This window comes from Camelus bactrianus, chromosome 6 (genome assembly GCF_048773025.1).
Source record: "Camelus bactrianus isolate YW-2024 breed Bactrian camel chromosome 6, ASM4877302v1, whole genome shotgun sequence".
NCBI classification, from domain to species: Eukaryota; Metazoa; Chordata; class Mammalia; order Artiodactyla; family Camelidae; genus Camelus; species Camelus bactrianus.
In genome coordinates this window covers 55076678-55099380 of record NC_133544.1, presented here as the reverse complement: position 1 = coordinate 55099380, position 22703 = coordinate 55076678, and the positions used below count along the sequence as shown (strand labels likewise).

The following is a 22703-nucleotide window of genomic DNA, read 5'->3' as shown; positions in this document are numbered from 1 at the left end:
AAATCTTTGTCTGTTTTTGCAGCACCTGCAAAGGCTTTATCTTTCTATCAAAGATAATATGAAACTTTGGGGCTTTCAATTGCGAATCATTAGCTGAGTTGCCTTTTTATCCCTTGATTTTATTTATTTTTCTTTCTCAAACATCTTTTTCTCCTCCGAATAATCAATGTTCTCAATTGCTCTCAAATGTATCTCTTTCTGTGACCACACAGCTAGTGTAACCAGTGGAGTACACTCCCAAACCGTGCAGGAGCCACTGAAGAGGAGATCTTTTTGTCTAAGTCAGCTCTTAGGGCAGAAGGGGCAATCAAACCCCCAGCTGGCTCCAGACTTTTTCATTATCAGATGCAGAGGCTAGAAAAAGAGAACTGGACAAAAATAGGTTTGGGTGTGTGTTTGGTTTTTTGGTTTTGTTTTGTTTTTCTTTTTGCATGTGCTAAAGCCACACAGAGCTGATGCCCAATAAACAAACATGCGTTAAGGGTTGTTTTCAGTCACTTTATAGACATATGCATTCATAAATTCTGTTACGGTTGTAAGAAGCTGACTTTGATGGGACCAAACTCGCAGACGAGCTTTTGATCGCTGGAGCAACCACAGTCTAACTTTATGTTGACAATTTATCAGCTCTTCTCCGTCAAGGAAAATTGTTTTTTAGTGCTTGCCTATTAGCAATCACATGCATAATATGAAATTGAGTTTTGGGGAGGACAGCCTGCCATCTGTCTTTCTGATATTTCTTTTTTCAGTGTTTCACACTCAAGTTCAACTCCCTGTGTATCGGAATGCTGTAAAACAGGATTAACCATAAGATGGGCGCTTAGCAAGACAAATGGGCCAGACACCAGTGTTCTTATAACTTGCAGACTTTCAAAAAGGAAAATCATTGATACCCCAATCTGTGCACTATCTTTTCAGTGCTCTTCAATTTCTGCCTGCCTCTCAAAGCCAACTTCGGTAAGGCTGGTTCTTCTTAGAGAGCAGTTCATTAGTGTGCTTCGAGAGGTGTTAAAACACTTTTCAAAAATAAAAATTCAAAGTGAAAGTGGAATGCAGTGTGAGGTTAAGAATATGGAGCTCTAAAGGACTGGTGGGAAGAATGAAAAAGATGTATTTAGTTTCCCTTCCTAGATCCAATATGCTAAGATTTTTATCAATAATATTGTTTTTCTGCAACAATACCTGCCTCCGGGAAAGTCTGCTCTGTAGCTGTCAGGATTATACTTCTCAAAATATGCTTAAGATGATTCTGTTAAACTGATAAAAAAAAAAAAAATAGTACACCCTGCAATGTAAAGGATTGCTCGAAAGAACATTCCCAAGCCTTTCATGTGTAACTGCATTTGTGCGGCAGGGCATTTATTATGCTATAAATTCCATCACTGATTTTGGCCAGTTCAGATTGATTCTGCAGTAACTGTAAGTAATGAACCTTCCAGAGCCAAAAGGGGGAGGAAAGGGGGAGGAGGAGAAATAGCCAATGCATTGGTGGCTGTGGAAATACAAATTGTAGGCTTCATTTAGTCCCAGCTTTCATCAGATCACGCAGCCAATATACCCTGCAAAGCAGGAAAATATACACCCCGAAAAATCTACAGGTCCTTGACCTGATTCCAGGAGCAACCACCAGTAAGATGCAAGGAGAACCCTTCCTAGGGAAAGGAAGCAATTTATTTTTCCCTGAGTCTTTACTTCCCAAACTTGTTGTCTCTCACCTTTTAACTCTTTTCCACCTGAAGTATGGGTAGATATCCATTTTACAAGAGCAACAGAATATGGAGCTCTCTTTTCCTAGGGAAAAGTTATCCTTCCCTGAAGCTTAGCCTCCTTCAGTTTCCAGGTCTTGGACTGGATGGACCTTTAGCTTAGAAGAGGATCCCAGGGGTTGGGGTGTCTCTCTTGTCACTTCAGACTTCTGTAAAGAGGAAAACTGCTTACCCTGGCGTTGATTACTGTGCCTGTTAAGGAACTAAAGTAACCATCAAGATGAACAGCAGGAGAAACAGGACTCAGAGGTGCCCCGTGACACCCCCCCCCCAAGGGTCGGGGTTTGGGGGAGGCTGGAGGAAGGAGGAGTAAATGAAACGCTGAGGCAGCCGTAATCGGCGGGGCAGGAAAGCAGTGCCACCTAATGGTAGAGGGTGGTTGTTTTTTTCTGATGCTCTTTATAGGTGAGCACAAGGAGATAGACAGGGTGTGGTGGGTGGAACCGTGTGTGATTTGGTATCCTGAAAACTCAGCCGAGCTAGAGCAGAGCAGGGAGACCTTGGAAGCAAGAACGGGAAGAGGGACCTGGAAGAGGATGACATTAAAGACACAGTTCACCTCTCAGGGAGGCCAAGGAAGTCCTAGGCTCATCTTTGCCCAGTTTCCTCTCCTCTCTGACCTCACTTTCATGGAATGCTCAGGAGCAGGGGAGGGGTGGTGGGCTGGGGTCAGGCTCAGAATGTTGGCTCCAAGGTGACAGCACGAGCCCAGGGAGGCCGTGGCTTCAGTGGAGTGTGGACAGGCAATATTTCATGTCAGTCCTGGCTGTCTGTGTCCCCAACTCCACCCAACCGAATTTTCAAAAACAGAGAGAGGCACAAACAGAATCCACCTCAGAGTGGAAAAGCATCCTTATCGACCATTTGCTCCCAAGAACAAATACTACAAATTCTTCTGAGATTCTTCCTCTTTATTTTCCCCATTCCCTCTCAGGAATCATAGAACTGTAGAGCTTAAAGGTCTACAGGTGCAGTGTTTGACTATTGTGAGGTCGGGCTGACAGAACAGACTGTCTGGGGCCTCCTGAGATGTGCACACTTCTCATGGAGCTGTTTGTTTGGGGTGACCATTAACTGCTATGAGATGACTGACGTAAGAAACCACAGGTACAGCAGGGCAAGTCTTTAGACACGGGCATCCAGAGTTAGCCAGACGGAGGCACGCACAGCCAGTGGTGGGGGTGGGTACTAGAAAACACAAGCAGGGCACCAGCCCCAGAGAGGACAGTTCCAGCTCCAAAGGAAACCCGACAAAAAGCCTCCTCCTGCACGTATCACTTGTTGCTACTAGCACTGCTGGAACTCGCCATCAGTCGCCACTCCCAGCATCTCACCAGCCCACCTGGACCAGAATGCAGGAGAAGGCAAATGGTGTCACAGTGAAAGAGATGCACTGTCCTGCCTTGAATCCTTTTTTTTAGAAATGAGTAGGGGATAATGATGAGCTCTGGCAAACTGTAAATTATTTCAGCCCCATTCATAGAGTATAACTAGCTTCCAAGCGGTGCCTGATGGTTCTGCAGTAGGTCGGAACACTCGTGCTGCTTCTAATTTGGTTCAATCTTATTCCCAGTGCTCAGGGTGGAATTTCAACCTATCACTTAGAAAATCAGAATTATTAAGAGGACGGAATGCTGGTGAACCTCTAGAGCTGTTTGGAGCATCTTCTAGGTGTCAAGAGAGGAGATAAGAAAGCGGGACTATAGGTCGAAAGAAGAAATGTTATATGTCTTTCTAAAATAACTAGACAGTTCAGTAGGCATCTTTATGATTGGTTAAGACTACCACATTGTCAATTTGGTGAGCTGTATAAAAATTAACCATTAATTGAAAACTAAAATATTTCTAAAGAAATTAATTCACACATATCATTGGAATCTAAACTCTCTCCAGCTATCAGCTATGTAATATTAATGGTTCTCGTTCAATAGAGCTTCCTAACAAATTTATAAAAATTATCAGTAAGTTATTAAAAGCTGAAAGTAATCATCAGTACAGATATTTATACATAGCTTCTGTATATGTAATGACTAATAGCAAAAATTATCTTGTAAATGGCATTTTTGGTGACTTGGTAGAATGTACCAAGCTATGGCCTTAAAATCAACAACGGGGGTTTTAGTCCTGGCTTTGCCATTTGGTATGTATTTGACCTGAGGGAACTCATTCGGCCTCCCTGAGTCTGCGGAAAGTGAGTAATTGTGCCTCTTCTGAAATATCATGGAGTTATTATGAGGCTAACATGAGTAAAATGTTCTGAAAACTCTAAGTCTCTGTTAGTATCCAATATTGTCTTTATTGGATTATAACTGTAAAATCTAGGATTTTAGCATTTCAGAAGACATTGCCTTAGCTTATGTTTATCACTAGGAATTTATCTTTTTTTCCATTTTCTTTCTGTTCTTGGTGCATATATTTTTGTGAAGAGAAATGGTTTTTAATAGAAGCCTACAGATGACCCATTTTACTTCTGAAGAGGGCACAGGGCAGAAAGTATCTTCCTAAAAGAGGAGGAGGACGGTATCTGGAAGTTACCACCATGGCTCCAGCCTCACAGTGGGGTCTGTGACTGTCTCTGGGGAAAGGACAGTGGCAGTGGCCATGAATCCACCGTCGCTGTGAGCAGGCTGTGTGAAGATGGCACATAAAGAAGGCGCTGGCACTTCGGTTATTGTTAAAATTAGCTGTCTAGTGTGAATTTGGTGCTGTATTGTTTAGTGATGGAAAACCTTATACATCCCTCTTTGCATTGAAATAAAGTATCCAGTTACTAGAGTCAGTAATTAGTAATATAGAGACTTTAAATTCCCTGATGAAGAAATGATAACTGTATTGTCTTCAGGGCTGGCATGAGCCAAACTCACTGGACATTTTCCGTAGATCCAACAGAGAGGCTTCCTGAGGTATCTCGTTGTGTTCAAGGAGTAACTAACTCTCAAGAAGAATCTTCCCAGTGTATATTTCCTAGAGGCATTTTTTCAAGCAGAAGGGAGAACTGGGCAATTCTGGACTCCCAAGATGGATCAAAACAGGAACTGAGGGTGGTAGGAGAGGCCGGGTGGGTTATGAAAAAGAGCACTGAACCTGGAGGAACATCAGAACTCTATCTTAGCTACATAATCGTAGACCCTTCATCCCTCTGGCCTCCGGTTCCTCATCTACAAAATGGAAGTGCTGATACCTGCTCTACCTCCCTCAGAGGCTACCGTAAGGATGGAAAACAAAAAGGGAAGGGAAAGACTTTGGGAGCGCTCACGCAGTCGACAGGTGTAGCGTGTGCCAGCAGTCACTCACCAGCTGAATGCTTCCCATGGTCTGTGTCCTGTGAGGGATACAGAGAAATAAAAGGCACACTCTGTGCCTCTCAGGAGAAAGACGGGCAGGGACACGGAGAGATCAACCCCAGGGAGGCCGTCTCCAGTGCTGACTGGGCGACAGAGACAACGGCAGGAATGCAGAGGAAAAAGACAACTTCGGGCTAATGAGGCCAAAGAAGCTGAAAAGGGATTTGACTTAGATCTTGAAGAATGAATATTATTTTCACTGATGCAGTGGGGGCAGGGATGGCATTCCTGGTCTGAGAGGTGGTATGAACAGAGGTACAGAAAAGGCAAACACAAAGCAGATCAGGAGATGGTGTGCACAGCATTTGGAGTCTATAGAAAGAGATCTGGAAAGTAAGGTTAAGAACGTTGGAACTAAACTGCCACAAGGCTTTCATGGAAGCGAAGTGGTTCTAATTTTATCCCAGAATCAATCAATTTCTTGAATAGTAATGGTAGCAATTACACTACTTCATATTTAATGCTGCTGTACATTTTCAGGGCATTTTACATGTACTGCCTCACTGGGTTCTTTTAGCAATTCTGTAAGATGGGATGGCAAGCACGATGATGCCCACATGACTCAGCGGAAATGGAGGCTCGGAGGGATCACGTGGTCACTCCAAATTTACACCACAAGTAAGTGAGGGAGACCCTGTCACTCCTGGTCTGCTTTCCTCTATGTAAAGATAGTTTAGGAATATGAACCTGGCAGCAAAATGCAGGATGGACCAGCACGGGAGAAAACCAGAGACATCAGTTAGGAAGCTGCCCACCAAGTGGTCCACGCGTAGACTTCCATCGTCTAGGTTAGTAAAATGGCACGTGGAACAGATGTAGTATTAGGAGAAAGAGACAAGTAAAGGAGGAATTCCAAAGCCTTGGTGACTGACTGGATCTTGGAAGTGAGAAGCAGAGGATCAAAGATGAGTCCAGGAGGAGTGATGCCATCACTCATTCTAGCTTTACTGATGAAATGGAAGACTTACTAAAAATGGAGAGAGCACCAAGGTTCAAGCCTGAGTAATGGCTGAACACCAGCCTTACCCACATTTATTCTTTACCCTCACACAGACAAGCTGCTGGCCATTCCTTTTATTCACCTTCCTATTGCAGCCCTGAACAAACTCTAATTAGGTGTAGACAGATGGGATGTGAGCTCCTTAGTAACTGTGATTAGCACAGAGCAGTGCCTGATAAAGGTTAATTAAACACTGATCATTTGAATGAATGAATGAGTGAATGAATGAATGAGTGAACACCCTCACAGTTTTCTTCCTAAATCTCAAATCAAGCCATATAATCCTTTCTTGAAATGTTTTCAGCATTCCCCCCTTTGTCTGTAAAAGAAAGTCACCTTTCCTTTGTAGAACATTCAGAGCACTCTGCAAACCAGCCAGCTTTCTCTGACTCCACCTTTCCCCACCTGCTCTCCCTGTCCTCTCTCTGCACTTCTCTCAATTCCTAAAAGCTAAGAGCAGTCTTGCATCTCTGTGCTTTTGCTTGTAATAGTTCTTTGCCTGAAATGCCAATCAAACCCTACTGGCCCATAAAAATTCAGCTCCAGTGTTGCCTCCCTCCTGAACACCTCCCCACTGTGCCTGGTCAGAGCACTTGTCCCATGGCCTCCCTGCACTGGGCATTTACAGGTCTCATTTAGGGCTGCTCACAGATCTCTCTCCCTGACAAGTCTGCCCCCACAGGCAGGGCCTGGCAGAGTGGTGGCATCTAGTAAGGGTTCAAATAAGGAAAAATAAGAAAAATGGCAAAAGAACTGCTTAGGGAAAACAGTTTCATGCTCTAAGATTTACCCCTTTTGTGCAAATTTCTCCCAGTGAAAAATAAAATGAATTTAAACACTGCATATTGATACAAAGAAACTGTTTCCCCCTCTCTGCCTGTTAAGATGTAGAGTATGTTTACTTTAATATCCAGGTGTTTTGTTTTCTTTTTTTAATTCCTTATTCAACAGAAGAAAAGCCAACTCAAACAAAAGAAAGAAACTGACATACTTTGGATTGACAGATGTCAAGGGACACTACCATCTAATTTCCTCGTTGATTAATTTGAACGTAATTTCCTGGTAACCCAGGCTTCCAAAAATGTATTTTAAGTGGCATGTTGGTAAAAGAAAATTAATTTCTCTGCGTTAAACTTGCCAGCTTTTGAATTAATTGCATGAGCATAACAATCAATTAATAAATTGTTCAGCAAACAAGGGAAAATCGGTCAATTAAAAATGACAAAATTGATTCCATGGGTAGATAAACCAAAAACTTGTCATGATGCTCCCTACTAAGTTTGGATATCCTGCTGCCATACGATCTACCTCCCACTTTTTACACGACATTCAAATTACTGAAGCTTTATTATAATTTCTTATAAATAAATTACCACCTAAACTGCCTTTGCTGCTTTAGCGGGATTAAGGGAATCAAACATAAACAGCAATCATCTGGTAGTTCTAGGAGAAGGTCACCGCTTTGGGGGAGTGTGCCCCCCATGGTACTCTGCAGCAGAAGGGGTTTTGAAAGGAGACCCTTGGCTAAGTGGACCCACGTTCTCTAGATATCTGCCAGTCCTCTGCCAGGAGAACCTCTGTACGTTGTCTTCCTTTCTCCTGATCGGAAACCCAGGTGTCTTCCAGGCGCCAGGCAGAGTGGGCAGTGGCGGGGCCCAGTGAGCACAGTGCCATCTGTACTTTCCCATCTGCAGCTGAACTTGGCCTGGGACGCACAGATCTAGTGTCCTGGCCTGGATTTTGAAATCTGTCCCCTACTCTTGAAAAGACAGATGCTTTGGGAATGGCATTTAAAGAAAATAGAAAGAACAGAATTTGTCTTGTGAAAGCCCCTGCAGGCTGCACAGGCTTTATAACTGTAGAGAGTTGTGGCTGCTGTTTACCTGACCCACTAGGCTTGTCTTTAGTCCTGACTCAATAGTGTGCTTTATCAGAACGTACTTACTGTACCCACATTGTCCTCGCAGACGTGGACCCGAAAAAACAGGGACTGAAACAGGCACAACACTGATTTCTTCATTTTCCAATGGGATTTATCATCAAAGATATGTATAAAATGTCTAGAACTATTTACGGTTTAGCATATAGAAGCTCTCCGAATAAACTGTGAAACAAAAATGAGACTAAACAGGTACATCTAAACTTCTACGTCCTATTGACTCTCCACCTGAATGTTGACAATTTCTCACTATAACCAAAAAAAAAAACCAAAACCCACCCCTCAAAATGTTCTCCCATCCACCAGCCCTTTCCACCTCGTTCAGTGGCACCATCCTCCATCCTGGAGCTCTGGGCAAAAGCTTTGGAGTGTCTTCTGAGTCCAGTCTTGACCTCAGATCCCATATTTACACACATCAGCCAGTTCTATCAACTCTACTTTCAAAGTATGTCCACAACCCAACTACTTCACATCACTTCCTCCTGGGCTACCATCATCTCCCAGACCTGGACCTCTGCAGGAGCCTCCTCTTTGGCTTTCCTGCTTCCTCTCAGGACCCAGAGCAGCCATTTATACCGCAGCCAGAAACATCTCTCCGATCTCATCACTCCGCCTTTATGCATCTTCTCATCGCTGTATCCCCAGAGCCAAGAACAGTGGCCAGCAGCATATTAGTCTCAGTGGTACTTGCGGAATGAATGAAGTCACTTAGTGTGGATGAGATACACCAAATGCTGCAGGAGCATTTGGACATTTGAGAGGCATTATCTGACCGGTTAGAGACCTGGAAAGAGTAAGACATCTGCCCTTGAATCCCAGGCATCCACACACCTGCCAGTCCCCTGCGCACCTCACCCCTCCCTTTGAAAGTGCTACAGAAAAGGAGATGTGGGCGAGTGGGGTAGGTTTGCCCACACCGCCTCAGGCTGCTCCTTGGGGGGTGACGTCTGCCCAAACCAAGGCAGGAATAAAAACATCAAGTGCTGATGCTGGTTCTTTTAAACAGTTGCATACTTACTTGGCAGTCACGATAGCACAAGTCACTCCTATAATCAAAAGAATCATTACTTGTTTTGCTAAAATCCCAAGGAAATAGCTCAAGATGTGATATTTCAGCACTAATGAGGTTGTGCCTGAAGAAGTGGGATTTTAATTGTGATAGATTTCAAGAATCCACTGCAAAACTGCAGGAGAACAGCACACTCTTCCCAGTTCCAGGGAAAGTGCATTAATATCCCATGTTTTTGTTTTATTTAGTCTTTGCTGGCTGTGCGGAGAATCACCTAAGGTAACAGTAGAGCTACTAGGGACTACATCAAATAGAGCCCTACAAAGAAACTTTATTTTCTCCTCCCACACTATGAATGGAGGCTGCACGACCGAGGCATATTTGTCTGGAGTTGCCTTACAAGCTACTGGATTGATTTGCTTTGCCACTGACAGTTCTGATCCTGACACAACCTTTCTACACTGTTCCGTCCTCGAAGGTTGAAAGTCATCACTCGAGTACCCTGGCTCACTAAGCCTTGACACGGCAGGGGGAGGAAAGGAGTTTCTGCAGAATTTTGCTTCATTCAGAAGACTGATATGGGCTGGGTATGAACACTCCTGGTGCAAGTCTGCATATGAGCAGTGTTGCTGATTACTTCATTAGAACCCTGTGCGCTTCGAGAGCCATATGCTTTCAAGTTTCTTTAAATGGTATTAGGGAAAAATATCCTCAAGGCATTATTTTTAAGGGGGACTTCAAACGTTCCCCAAGAAAAAAAAAAGTATAGCACATTTGAACTCCGGGGGCTGCAGGAGACATCATACTTAGCAAGACTGTGAAAATGGAACGATCTTTTCAGTTTCGGGGTAAAGTAAGTGTTGGTCACAATCGGGGATAAATTTGAAATGTGGATGGAGAAAGATGCAGAAAATCTCCAAATCCTGGACTCCTTACCATAAAATAGCAAAGCAGAAGATGACTTGAGGAAGGGATAAAAAATTTTTCTTAATCATTCTCGTCTTATATTCCATGGAATAAAGAGAAGTGAAGACTCTCCCCCTAGCCTGCAGAGTGTGAAAGTCCACGGGATTCTCCCGTGTTTCATGCCACACAGGAGATACTTCTAAAATGGTTTTCCCCCTGTGTAACATGTATTCAAGCTTATATTTTAAAGACCTGGAAAGCAAGGCTACAGGTAGGGGTAAAGCTATTCATTTTGAGTTTCCCCGCAGAGGCTCTGCCCCAGAGGTCAAATCAAAGAGATGCTTCTTCAATGTTAACCCTCCTTTTCTAAATAGATTCCAACCTGATATCATTTACAGTATTGATGTCTTGGTTTCTTAGGCATCATAGTTGCAGAATTACATATCAAAAGGACTCTTGAGAAATTCCCCCGAATTGATAATTCTAATTTCTTATGTATAACTATTCTGTATTCACTCAGAGGACAGCTGCATTGTATGCTAAACCATGAATTGTAGAAATTGGCCCCTTTGTATGTAGGTTTGTATTAAATTGAGATGCTCTTTTTTCCCCCCTGTTTGTTCCCACACTTGAGTTCCTGGTGTCAGTTTGTATTTGGCTTCTTGAGCATATTAAAGTTTTTCTAGTGCTTATGATGTTCTTGCCAAGAGCACACTTGCAGCAATCTGCACTGGAAGAGTCTTTGTGCCAATTACTTCAAAAAGTATTCTTTAAAATAAAAAGAGGGAGGGGGGATTTTTTTTTTTCCCTGGGAACTTTCAGGTTATAATGTGGTGGTTTCCATTTTAATTTTTTGGTCTGTCTTCCTGAAATGATGACTTATCGGCTCTGGAATCTGCATCCCTGGGTGGTTTTCTCTTCTTTTTTAAGCTCTTCTGCAAAGTGGAAGTTCTGGTAAAGACGGATGAATAGAAGGGATAATCAGCAGGCTGCAGGAAACTGCTGTCGCTGCTGACACCACACCCTCCTCTATTTAAACAGCTCTGGAAAGGAAACTGCTAGAAGCTTGTTAGAGAGTTTCCAAATGTGTGACTGTAAATGACTCTCTCTAATCATGGCTGAATAAACCAAATGCAGCAAATGAGCTGGTGACACGCACAGGAGTCATATGAGCATTCTGAATTGCATATGCTGAATGGATAATAACCTGCATCAGTGCCATAGGGTCTTTTGAAGGTTAAAATCCTAAGTTTGATTGAGTTATTTATATAGAGATAGAAACACATTTGGGAAAACAAAAGGAGGAAAAGGGAAGGGAATGCATCCTCTGGAAGGCACTGCTGAATCGTAGAAAAGGCACTGAGTGAGAGAGGAGGGGCTTCACTTTTATTCCTGTGTCTGCCACTCACTGGCTTCGCGTCCCTGGGCAAGACGTTTCACGTCACCCGGCCTCAGTCTCCGCATCTGTAAGGTGGGCACTTGCCCAAGGTAGTCTGCCAGGCCCCCTCCAGCTCCTGCACACAGTCTTTCTGGGATGTTGTCCACTAAGAGGATTTGGCAGGGTGTGGATTCATTCAGTCCATAAAGCAAGATGTTTTGAGAAGCCTGTCATTACTAGAAATTACTCTCATTAAAGACGAAATTCAGGACTGATGTAAGCAGCCTTATAAAATATTAGCTATAGCATTTGGAGGGCAGGTTGAGAAACATTTAAGAAAACATCCTTCACTAATCAATGCTAAACACGTAACATCCAGACCTCAAGAAGAATGGAAGCCAAGATAATAGAGATGGAAAGTTATGGAGGTTTGATGATGGGTCAAAGCTTCAGGTTTAAACATAACAGATTTCGCAGACTGTGCTGTGGAAGGGTCTTAGAGCCCATGGAGTTAGGCTCACTTGCTTTCCCAATGAGAAAGTCGATGCAGAGAAAAGAGGTCCTTGCAGCAAACACATAACTACGTGTTGCTTGAGCATGCCAAAACAACTGAGGAATCTTGGCTTCTAGTATGTATTCTTTGTTTCTTGCACATATTTGGGTCTAAAGTGCCTAACTTAAGAGAACTCCCTTCCTTCCTGCATTACTGACGAGTCCCGGATACCTCATGTAGCCTACTGGGAAGTGATCGTTTTTAGGTTTGATCTTTAAGGAGTTTTATGTCTCAATTTGGGGAAGACTGGGGTTTGAATTTTCCCAAAATATTTATGGCCCATCTGTTTGCTTTCAATTTTTAAAATTATCAGAAATTCAAGTATTCAAGTATGTGTGTGTTTCCCCTTTAAGGGGATGGCTGCTTTAAAAAAGATTTCAGCTCCTCAGACAGCAGAGTTGCCCTTCTACAAGGACTGGTCTAACCAATCTATGTGGATAATTGTCCTTAATTCTGCATCTTCTGCAACTGAGAAAGAGAGGAGGAGCTGACTCTCATATCTGACTGATTCCCCTGATGGTTCTCCTTTGTTATCAAAATGCAATCATATATTCTGCAGACCTTCAGGTCAGGTGGAGGGGACAGAGCAGGGCTGCCTTAACGTTTTCTCAGGAGAGCAGAGAGCTCCCTGGAGCTGCTGTCTTCATGCAGAGAGCACCAGGGAAGGTACCCAACCATCTTTGGACATGTGCTGCCATTTAGATTGGGTGTAAATTCCATTTGCAGACTCAAGAGAAAGGTTTAGAAGACTAACTTAGAATACAACATGTTGCTAAACTCAAGAAATTTAAGTAAAACAGGCATTCAACAAAGCAAGGATAGAAATATAAGATATCTGAGTTACAGCTCTCCTCAGAAGAGCTCATAGGTTCTAGAGAAATCATATAATATGATATAGTACTTAGGGGGAGATGGGGGATGAGAGTAGACAGCCAATTTCTATTCCTTACTTGGCCCAAAACTAGTTCTGAGTCTTGTCTTTTTTTTTTTTTTTTTTTTTTTTTTTTTTAATGTTGCCAGGAAATACAATTGCAGCCTGTTACATTGAGAAGAGCTGCCTCTCTGCCCTCAGGACAGAGAGGATAAGCCACAGAGGACCTCTGGAGGCCCTGAGGGGTGATACCCCCTCCTCCACATCCAGTGACAGACTAATCAAAACACTGCCCTCCACAGAGGTACAATGGTCCTCTGTCCTTCTCTAGCAGACTTTAATAAAGTAACTAAATGAAGCGAAATTTGATCAAATGTGTATCGTTCAGCCTTCTTGTTTTGCCCCTTAACAATTTATGGAGGTGCTTCTACCCATGGTCCTGTTTGATTAAATGATATTTGAAGTGTTCTGCACTCTGAGAAAATGTAGTTTATATCTTTGGCATACATTTACATAATCTCGTTAAGGAAATCTCTTCAGCTTAAACTATCCCAATAAAAAATCTTATCTTTGCTAGAAGAAAAGACTGTTTTCTCCAAAGGGAGCAGCAAACAAATATGGAGTCCAGACACATTTTGAGAATCTAAGGCTGTAATTGTAGTTATATTTTTCATGTTATATATTTGGAGTTTGTTAAAAGAGATGGATGAGGCGTCATTGCTATGTTTGGAGGATACAGTCACATAAGAATAGCATGCTGTAGCTAATGTTTTTTAAATGTGGGTTTTAAAAATAATTTTTTATTTGTTATCTTGAAAAACGTTTAGATATTTAAAAAAAAAATGAAGGTTGATAAATTACCACCAATCTCTCAAGTTCCCCACTGTGGCTATCAAATTAAGGGTTAACCGCACAGGATTCCCCTGAATTAATCAGGAGCTAAGCCAGGGACAGACTGGGCAAGGGGGATGGGACTGGCAGAGCCCCACCCCCACCAGGAGGCAGGGGACACAAGCGTGCAGCCCACAAATAAAGGAGCCCTGACAGGCAGGCTCTCACAGGCAGCCCTGGGCACAGAAAACATGCCCTAATCCCACATCAGCCCAGTTTCTGCTCATCATGTGCTGATCTTCCATTTCCAAAGAACCAAGACTCAGGGTCCTATTCTGTAGTGTAGGGTTTTTTTCAGTTCTGATTTAACTGTAAATATATGTTCGTCTTTCTTTGCTCGTGTAGGAGGCAGTCTGTGCCCCTGGCTTGCCTTTATTAAGATCTCTAGATCCATTCAGCTCTAGATCCAGAGGATGCTGCAGCTGGGTGGACCGGATGGTCAGCCCTTCAAGCGGGACCTGAAGGATGTCTGTGCCGGCCATTGGCATCCAAAGCCCTTGCAACACCTGAAGAAATACAGGTTCCCAGGTCCCTTCCTTGATTGAAGAATCCAGAGTTTTGGGGGTGGGACCTGGGAATCCATATTTTAATAATAAGCTCTCCAGGTGATTCTTATGCATGTTCAAATTTAAGGACCACTAACCCTAGAGGTATTTTGGTTTTCAGTAAATCCCTGCTATCAGCATTAGGTGCCATGGGCTTTCCAATTAAACAACAAAATACGTTCTCCCTCGTGTACCAGGCCCATTTAGTTATTTTAGTCACTTGTGTACAGGACAGGGTGAGCTGACTTCATCTAGAGGAGGAAGAATGCTGGTCCTCATGCTAATGCCTGAGTCATTTCCTTCAGGATGCTAGGGTCTCCCTTAGAGCAGAGAAATGAGCCCCTGGCTTCCTTCCTTCCTCTGCCTTCCAGAGTCGGGAATGCCCTCGCCTACAGCTTTAGGTCTGTTCGCTTCCTGAACTGACCCTCAGTGAGTCTTTGCAGCAATCAGACCAAGAATCAACTAGTCATGTTCCAATTACATCCCTCCCCTTGCTCATTTTATTTCCATTCAAACCAAATGGAGTCCTTGAGAATTAACACTTTCTAATTATAGTCTTCTTACCCAATAGAACTGACTTCTGCCTGGGTTCCTCTTCCGTAACTTTGGCCTGGACATTTCCCCGGTACCCAGACTCACCTCCTGTCTTCTCTACTGCCAGAGCTGCCCTGAAGCTGAGCCCATCTAAAACTAATTCTTGCTGGTCCTCTGGCCTTAAGGGCTGAATCCTGCCCAATCCTGAAGAGCCCTGGTCTTAGAGAAATTCTTAGGGACAAACTTCCAGAAAGACTCCCTCCAGCCCCTGGTTCCTGAGTTGGTCACCATCTCCGTACCTAGTTGATGATGACATTCGGGGGCCCCCTCTCCTGTTGCAATCCCCCACCCCAGACTCTGGAAGAAGCCTCCATCTTCACTGCTCCTTGCCAAGAAATCATTTCCCCCGAACCTTCCCTTCCCCTCAGTCTCACCTCTGCCTTGAGAAGTCAGCTTTTCCCTCTTCTGTCCTTTCTTACACCCAGTTGCTGAAGTCCCATTGTGAACTATGACAAAGATGACTAGAGTAGAGTCAGTTTCTAGGAATAAAATCTGAGATGCTGGAAACGGAAGGAAAACACCATTCGGCTGTTCCCCTGCCCCTCACAGAGTCCAAAGGCACCTTTTTGCCTCTAATAGGGCCAAGTACTTGGTCTCAGCTAAATTGATTTGGGGTGGCTTTTCCCCTCTCTTTTTCCAGGCTTTGTGTAAAGACCTAGGTTGTAAGAATCAGACAGACAGGCTTAGGTTAGATTCTCCAACCTATGACATAGTCTAAGTTCAGGAAAACCTACTCCCTAAAAATTTGCATGAAGCAATTGACACGAGGTTGATATTCTCAAGCTGGTTTAGATTAAGTTGTTAGGCTGTAGGCTAGATGTTTAGGTTCAGAAGACCCAGCTCATCCCTTATCTTTCAGCAGGTTGTGGGCCACCTCCAAGCCCTCGTCGCTTAAAAATAATTAGCTGACTCTCCCACCTGAGCTAGTGATTTGATGATCTGTATGCCGAACCAGACTTCTCTAGGGGAACAAAAGAAAAAAGGCCAGAGTGCCAGAAGGAAGCTTAATTTTTAAGGTAAATTTGGATTCCCTTAAAGGACAAGTGAGAACTCTCTGAAGATGCTCTAAACCCAGAGAATCATAGTTTTTTCCTGCCTGTAGCCTTTTTGGTTCCCCTAATTTGCCCAGCCCTATTCCATACATTTTATGTGGAAAAATGTACATAATACTTAGCACTTCCTTTTGACAAAGAAAACGTTTCTTAGGACTCATACTGATTTACTCATAAAAGAATGGAGAAGAGCTTCCAGATGTATTTTCCCATCACAGACTTTCTTAAGTACTGACAGAGGGGAGGTTTTATCAAGGTCTTTGTGATGGGCCTGTTTATAATGAGAAGATATGAGCAGAGCACATCTAGGTGTTTATCACCAACAGACGATGGAAAGGAGCATATGGTAGGAAGAGAAATATCTACTGTTCAGGAAACATGGTTTGTTAACACTCCCACACTCATCCTCACCTCCGCGGACACGTCTCCACAGCCCTGCACACACCCACTAGCTCACTGCGTTGGAGAAGAAAAATCAAAGTCAAACAATGATTTCTTCAACACGGGACTGTCAAATAAGGCTAATTTGGACATTTTTGGCAAAGATGGTAGGATTTCAACACAGAAGTCCTGTGCATTCGGCTTCACTGTGGCTGGTATCTGGGCAGTGCTGTGTAAGGGGTTTAGAAAACTATGGGCTTTAGCATTTCCATACAGTTCTTTACGATAAAACAAGAACAACAAAAGGGAACACGAGGATTGAGCTCTACTATAAAATTGAGCTTGGAGGCAAAGAATCTCTTAGTTCAGAAATCTGTTTTGAAGAATGTCTGTAGATTAAAGGCCAGACTGAGATAAACCTTTAGAACACAGAGGCAGTTTCTCCTTGGCACTGGCCAAAACCAAAGCATTGTTCCAACTCAGATATGACCCATAAACCCCTACTGATTAGTTCTGGAAGTGAACCCTGCATTTAGTAACTTATAGCTCTACCCTGAAACTCCTGCCCCCATGGAGGAGATGTAAGGGGCGTGGAGGTAGGGTAGTCCTACAGCACGGTAAAAGCCACTTTACTGAGCATTAGGTCACAGAATTCTCTAGAAGTCAGCGAGAACCCTAGGTATCGGCACCTGATTCTTGCCCTCCATTTTATATCTAAGGAAATGCAGCCCTGGCCAAGCTAGATGACTTGCCAAAATTACCAGAACCAGAACTGAAATCAATTGTCTGTTTCCTGATTCAATGTTATTTCTATTCCACAGTATTCCTTTCACTTTAAAGTAACTATGTTACTTGTTTTGTTTGTTTTACAGTTCTTGACATAATATTAGTATTTAGGTTCACATATTCATATTCAAAACCATGTCTCACTTAAGTAGATGACGTAACTCTACTAGGAAGCCCCCCCCCCCCTTCTCTAGGCTGTTCCTACTGGGCCTGGTGACAACATGGTGAGTTTGACATTTATGGCAGAATGGAACTGTGGGTGGAGAAAAAGGGGGCTTAGAGTTCTCAGAAACATTTGTTTTGAATAAAAGTAATCATATAGAGCAAGAGTGACTCAATTTAGAGAAAAATACAGGTTTCTTTAGGCTTCAGATACTCAAAGGGCAGGGGAAGGGAGAGGACGCCTTTGGTGTTCTTTTCTCATCTGTTTCTCTGGTGGAAGTTCCATTGAATTTCTCGGTTTTAACTATCACCTCCAGAAAAAACACAACAGCAACAACAAAGCACAAAGTCTTCCAAAACCATACCTTCAACTCTCATCTCTTAAGTGCCCAACCTCTTTTTCCAACTACCCCCAGGACATTTGCCCAGGCTGTCCCCAGGCTGCTCAAATACACCATGTCCACAGAGAAATCTTTTTTTGTCCCTTTGTCAGCAATTCCTACATTCCCAATTACCTTTTAGTCTGTCATCATCCTCAACCAATGAGGCTCAAAATCATGGTGTTTCTCCCCAGGTCCCACTACCAGTTTCTACCGCTTGTCCCTGCCACTTTGCCCCAGCTCTGTCTCCTCTGCTGATGCCAACTGAAATGCTCCTGGAGCCCGGGGGTTTCCAATAGGTTCTCTTTTATATTCCAGCCCTTTTCTCTATCTGGAATCCTTTTCACCATTCTAGGATTATATCTTATGTCTGTTTATTATAATGCCAGTTTTATGTAGCCTTACAGATCCATTCAGTCAAACGTATTTTCTACCTACCTGACCTCCCAAAGACCTCATTCTATACCTTTCTTACAGTATACAATAACCACTTAATAAAAATTGTATTTTTTCAGCATACACTGTGTATCAGGCATAACCTAGACACTTCATATACATTTTCACTTAATCCTCTCAGCAGCACTATGAGACTTGGAGGGGCCCCTATCCCAGAGGTCTGTATTTAACTGGTGTGGGGTACAGCTTGGACTTGGGGACTTTTAAAGATTCCCTGGGTGATTCCAGTGTGCAGCAAAGTTCAGAACCACAGGTAGAACTCCGAACCCATTAGCCAGGTATTCTCCAGTAGTAGATATCACCTCTGATGCCCTAAAAAAACAAACAAATGTTGGACCCCAGCCCAGTCTTACCAAATTAGAATCTCCGGGGGACAGAGCCTGGGAATCCATGTTTTAACAAAACTTCACAGGCGATTCTGTCATATAACCAGGATGGAAAACCACCTTCTTGATCAGACACTGTGTCATCCTCCAATATTACTACATTACAAGTCATTATTTCTGTTTTCTCCCACTGTGCAGTCTGTAAACATTTGGTCCACCTTGGTTTTCTCCCTGCTACCTATCAAGGTTCCTGGCACATGGTATGTTTTAGAAACTAGAAAACCATTAACATGACCTTTGATGCCCTTATTAAGAAAACAAAAGACACCTTACGGAATACTTATTCTCTTTGTACTAGGTTTTTAATTTCTAATATGCTGCTCTGGAAAGAAAGCAAGTCACTTTCTAAGCAGTTCTCTGAGCATCATGGCTGCATGGCTGTGCAGTGCCAGGGGCGGGATGTGAACCCAGCACTTCTGACGGTACTCTTTCCTCAACACCTCAGGCCTTCAAAGCAACTACAAAGGGAAAAAGATCAACTATCTATGTGTTTGGATACACATGCTGTCAAACGTGTTTCTCAGACTTGAACATAATTTCTCACAATGGGAAAGAAACTGTTGGCATTACGAAATGGATCTTGGACAATACATTCACTGAAATCCAAAAATTAACGATGGGACCTAAAAGGTACCCCTTTCCTTCTCTTCAACCCTCCACCTCGCCCCTAGACGTACATATAGACACACACACTCTGTTCTTTGCCATTTCTTGACAGCTGTTTAGTTATTGCACTCGTAATTTTCTTAAGGTTTATTTTCTTCTTAGTTTGTACTGTTTCTCAAAGACCTTTCAAATAACCTGGGCTTCTACTTATAACTGATAGATACCACTTTAAAGGTTTATACACCGATTACTTAAGACAGTAAATCGGCATCTGGTAAAAATTTCTAATGTTTTGTTCAATATGAATATGCACATAAAATATAAACAAGCACAACACAGTTGAAATGATGCTCAAACAAGACCTAGAAACCTGGACTCTAGGCTCTTTTTGCCATTTCCAAGCCCGAGGACTCTGGTCAGGGACTAAATGTTCCAGAGCCTCTTTCTCCACCTAAAAAATGAAAGGTGAGAACCACCTAAAATACAATCTCCCAGTTTTTCTCCCAAATATGAAATGTTATATTCCTTTAAAGTAATTATTTAACTGGCCTTTGGTCAAGCTTAAATTAATAATCAGTCTGTATCTTTATTATTCAGTTGACATTTTTTAAAGGCAAATGGAATTGTAATGAAGTTTGTAGACTTCTTTGCAATTTGGAATGTGTTCACCTCCACTATCTCCTTTGATTTTCATAACATAACTACAGAATTGTCATCATTGTCCCCATTTCACAGAAAAGAAAACTGAGATGCAGAGAGGCTGAGTGCTTGTCTGGGGGAACAAAATCAGGAGATGGCAAATCTAGACCCCAACTCAACCCAACTTTTGACCACCTTCTTCAACACCTTCCTGGCCACAGGCAAAGCTGGAGGAGATCAGAGGCTGGGTCCATCTGACATGCAGACAGCTCCCCCATGAGCCTGTCTGCCTTTCCAAACTGTTTGCTAGCCCAGATGCCTTTAAATTGCTTTGGAAGAGAAAAGCCAAGTAGGGATTTATTTAACATATCATTTCTGGGTATGTGTTTTCCTGTGCATTTATAGATCTGTGTTTTTCTAAGAACCTGAATGTTCCTGATAAAACAAGACAGATAATGATAAATGAGCATCTATGTAAGCCTAGCTGGGAGGAGGACCAGGGACTGTTAACACCCCTCCTGTGAAGCTAATCCCATTTCTTTTAGCTCTTTCTTTATTAGTTAATAAGGGCTTGCAAAAATATGTGTCTGTGATGATGTTTTAGCATCCTTGCCTCTAGGAACATTTTAAAATATTCATAAAGTAGCTCGTCTGACCAAAGCTTAAAGCAAAGGTGCATTAAGTATGAATTTAGTCAACTTCAACGTGGGTGGTCAAAAACACAGCTCCAGAAATAACCTAAATAACCCTCCGCATTGGTTTTTTCCAGATCCACAGCTCTAGGCAGGAACATGAAGATGGGCAGGGAAAAGGTATTATTTAGAACAGCCAGGACTCTAAAGGGCAGCCCCACAAGCTTTGATCCTGCTTCCTGACTGACAGCAGTGTGGCTTGCTTTTGGAAAACTGAATAACTTAAAGGAAACCAAAACAAAATGAAAAAGGAATTGCCAGTGAAGCCCCTAGGAAGGCGAGCAGATGCCAGTTCTCACTGCCCCTGGGAGGCCAGAGACTCGCTTCCCCATTCGGTTCCTTACGGCAAGGAGGGAAAAGAAGAATCTCAAAGATGGCTCGGCGCTTAGGGGTGCGTTTGAGGAGGCAAACCAAACACAGAAACTCAGCTAGCTGCTAAACTGATCTCCATGGTACAGGGAATGGTACAGGCGGCCTAACTTCTACGACCTGGTTTTAGAGGGTCCCCCCACATTGTCACAGGGTCTTAGGAACACAGAGTATACACACACTCACACACACACGGTCTCTAATCCCCCAACATACACACCTCCCTCCTGTCATCCCGAAGCATTGCCACACAAATCCTTATTCTTCCCACTCTTTTCTGATTTCATTTCCCTAAATCATCATTTAAGAAAGCTGACACTCTGACTCCTCTTCTATGTTGAGTTCATACACAAAGGAACTTTTTCAAAAGATACTATTGTAAAAATGATATCATTTAAAACGTGTGAGGATGATGAAGCAATCTTTGGTTCTGGGTGGCCTGGACTATCGATGGTATACTTTGGCAAGAAACCAAAAACCACTAGCCCAACGTTCTCCCTCCTGTTTCGAGCAAGTACTTCTGAGCTGCCACCAAAATGGCGCAAGCCCTCCTGACCTTCCTTCACCATGAGCTCAAGGAGCACATGGCAGGCCAAGGGCCCCTGACCACCAGTCCCGCAGGGCACTGCAGTCAAGCACGGTGTCACACGCACCGGTACCCAGCGCGCCCATCGTGGAATATGCTCAAAAGGACCCATTCATGTCACTGCCGCTGAGTCTTTTATTCAGCGGAGTCTTGGGCTTTTCTGCCAATGAAGGAAAGCTCTGAGCCACACTTCTGATAGGAAATGTCCATGTAATCCCACTCAGCATAGATTTGGAGACAAGCATTGTCCATTAATACAGGCTGATAATGCAAACGTTTCCTTTTCCCTGGTTATGAACTTCCTCTAAATGTAAAAAAAAAAAAAGAAAAAAAGAAAAAAAAAGCCTGCAAAATAGCAATAGCATAGTCATAATGCTGCCTTGAGAAATGCTCAGAGTATGGTATTATTCCTCTTGTCTCTTGCCTTGAGGACACTGAGGGCACCTTGACAGCCGATGCGATTACAGAAGACACAAGCTAATGTCGGTGATTCCAGATGCAATTTTGCATTTCTCAAAAGAAATACTATTACATCCCAGATGTAAATTTGACTGTGTCCTGTACTTAATGTTCTATTCCAGGTGATTCACATAACAGGCCGGCTACGACTGAGGGTGTCGCTGTCCCATGGGAGGACCGTCCCCAGCCAAATCATGGGCCTTGTGGTTGTGGCTCATGCCCTGCCTCCCCCTACGATCAATGAAGTCAGAATTGACTGCCATATGTTCGTCACGCGAGTAAATATGGACCTCAATATCATTTACTGTGAAAATAGGTACTTTGTTTTTGTTTTCCTTTGCCCTGTTGTGTGTCGCACGTTGGTAAGGGCTGGTGTGCTCGGCAGTCTGAAGGATTTTACTCTCCTAGGGAAGTTCATTATAAAGCCTGATCTTATTTTTAATGGCTGCTTGGACTGCCACCAACCATGCTTTTTATCTGAAATTTACGCTGCTGCCCTGATGTCCATTAGGGACAACAATGGAATGAATTAGGATACCCAGGCATCCACATGCTATAACAAAGGCCAGTTTGGGCGGAGAACCCCAGGAGAGAGCAGGACTGAGGCAATGTTGGCAAAATGATGCAGTAAAAGGTATCTCCTGACGCCTCAGCCAGACCCTACTCCTGACTACTGCAAGGGCCCAGCCTCATGATGGTCAGTGTTCACATAGGCACTGAGCACACAGTCCTGGTCAGCTCAGGCTGCTGGAACAAATTACCATAGGCTGGTGGCTCCAACAATGGACATTTATTTCTCATGGTTCTGGAGGCTGGGAAGTCCACGGTCAAGGTGCAGGCTGATTAGCTCTGTGATGAGGGCTCTCTTCCTGGCTTGCAGACAGCTGCCTTCTTGCCATGTCCTCACACTGGGGAAAGCAATCACTGGTCTTCCTCTTCTTATAAGGACACTA

The 22703-nt window shown here is 43.3% G+C and overlaps 1 protein-coding gene across 6 annotated transcripts in view; it reads left to right on the top strand.

Moving 5' to 3' along the window:
• The window catches only part of NPAS3 (neuronal PAS domain protein 3), a 794663-nt gene that overhangs the window by 744532 nt on the left and 27428 nt on the right, over positions 1-22703 (top strand). For all 6 annotated transcript variants that reach the window (XM_074365668.1, XM_074365666.1, XM_074365667.1 and 3 more), the window contains one exon: positions 21873-22066. In XM_074365668.1, the coding sequence (XP_074221769.1) occupies positions 21873-22066 (194 nt within the window). The remainder of the gene's footprint in view (positions 1-21872; positions 22067-22703) is intronic.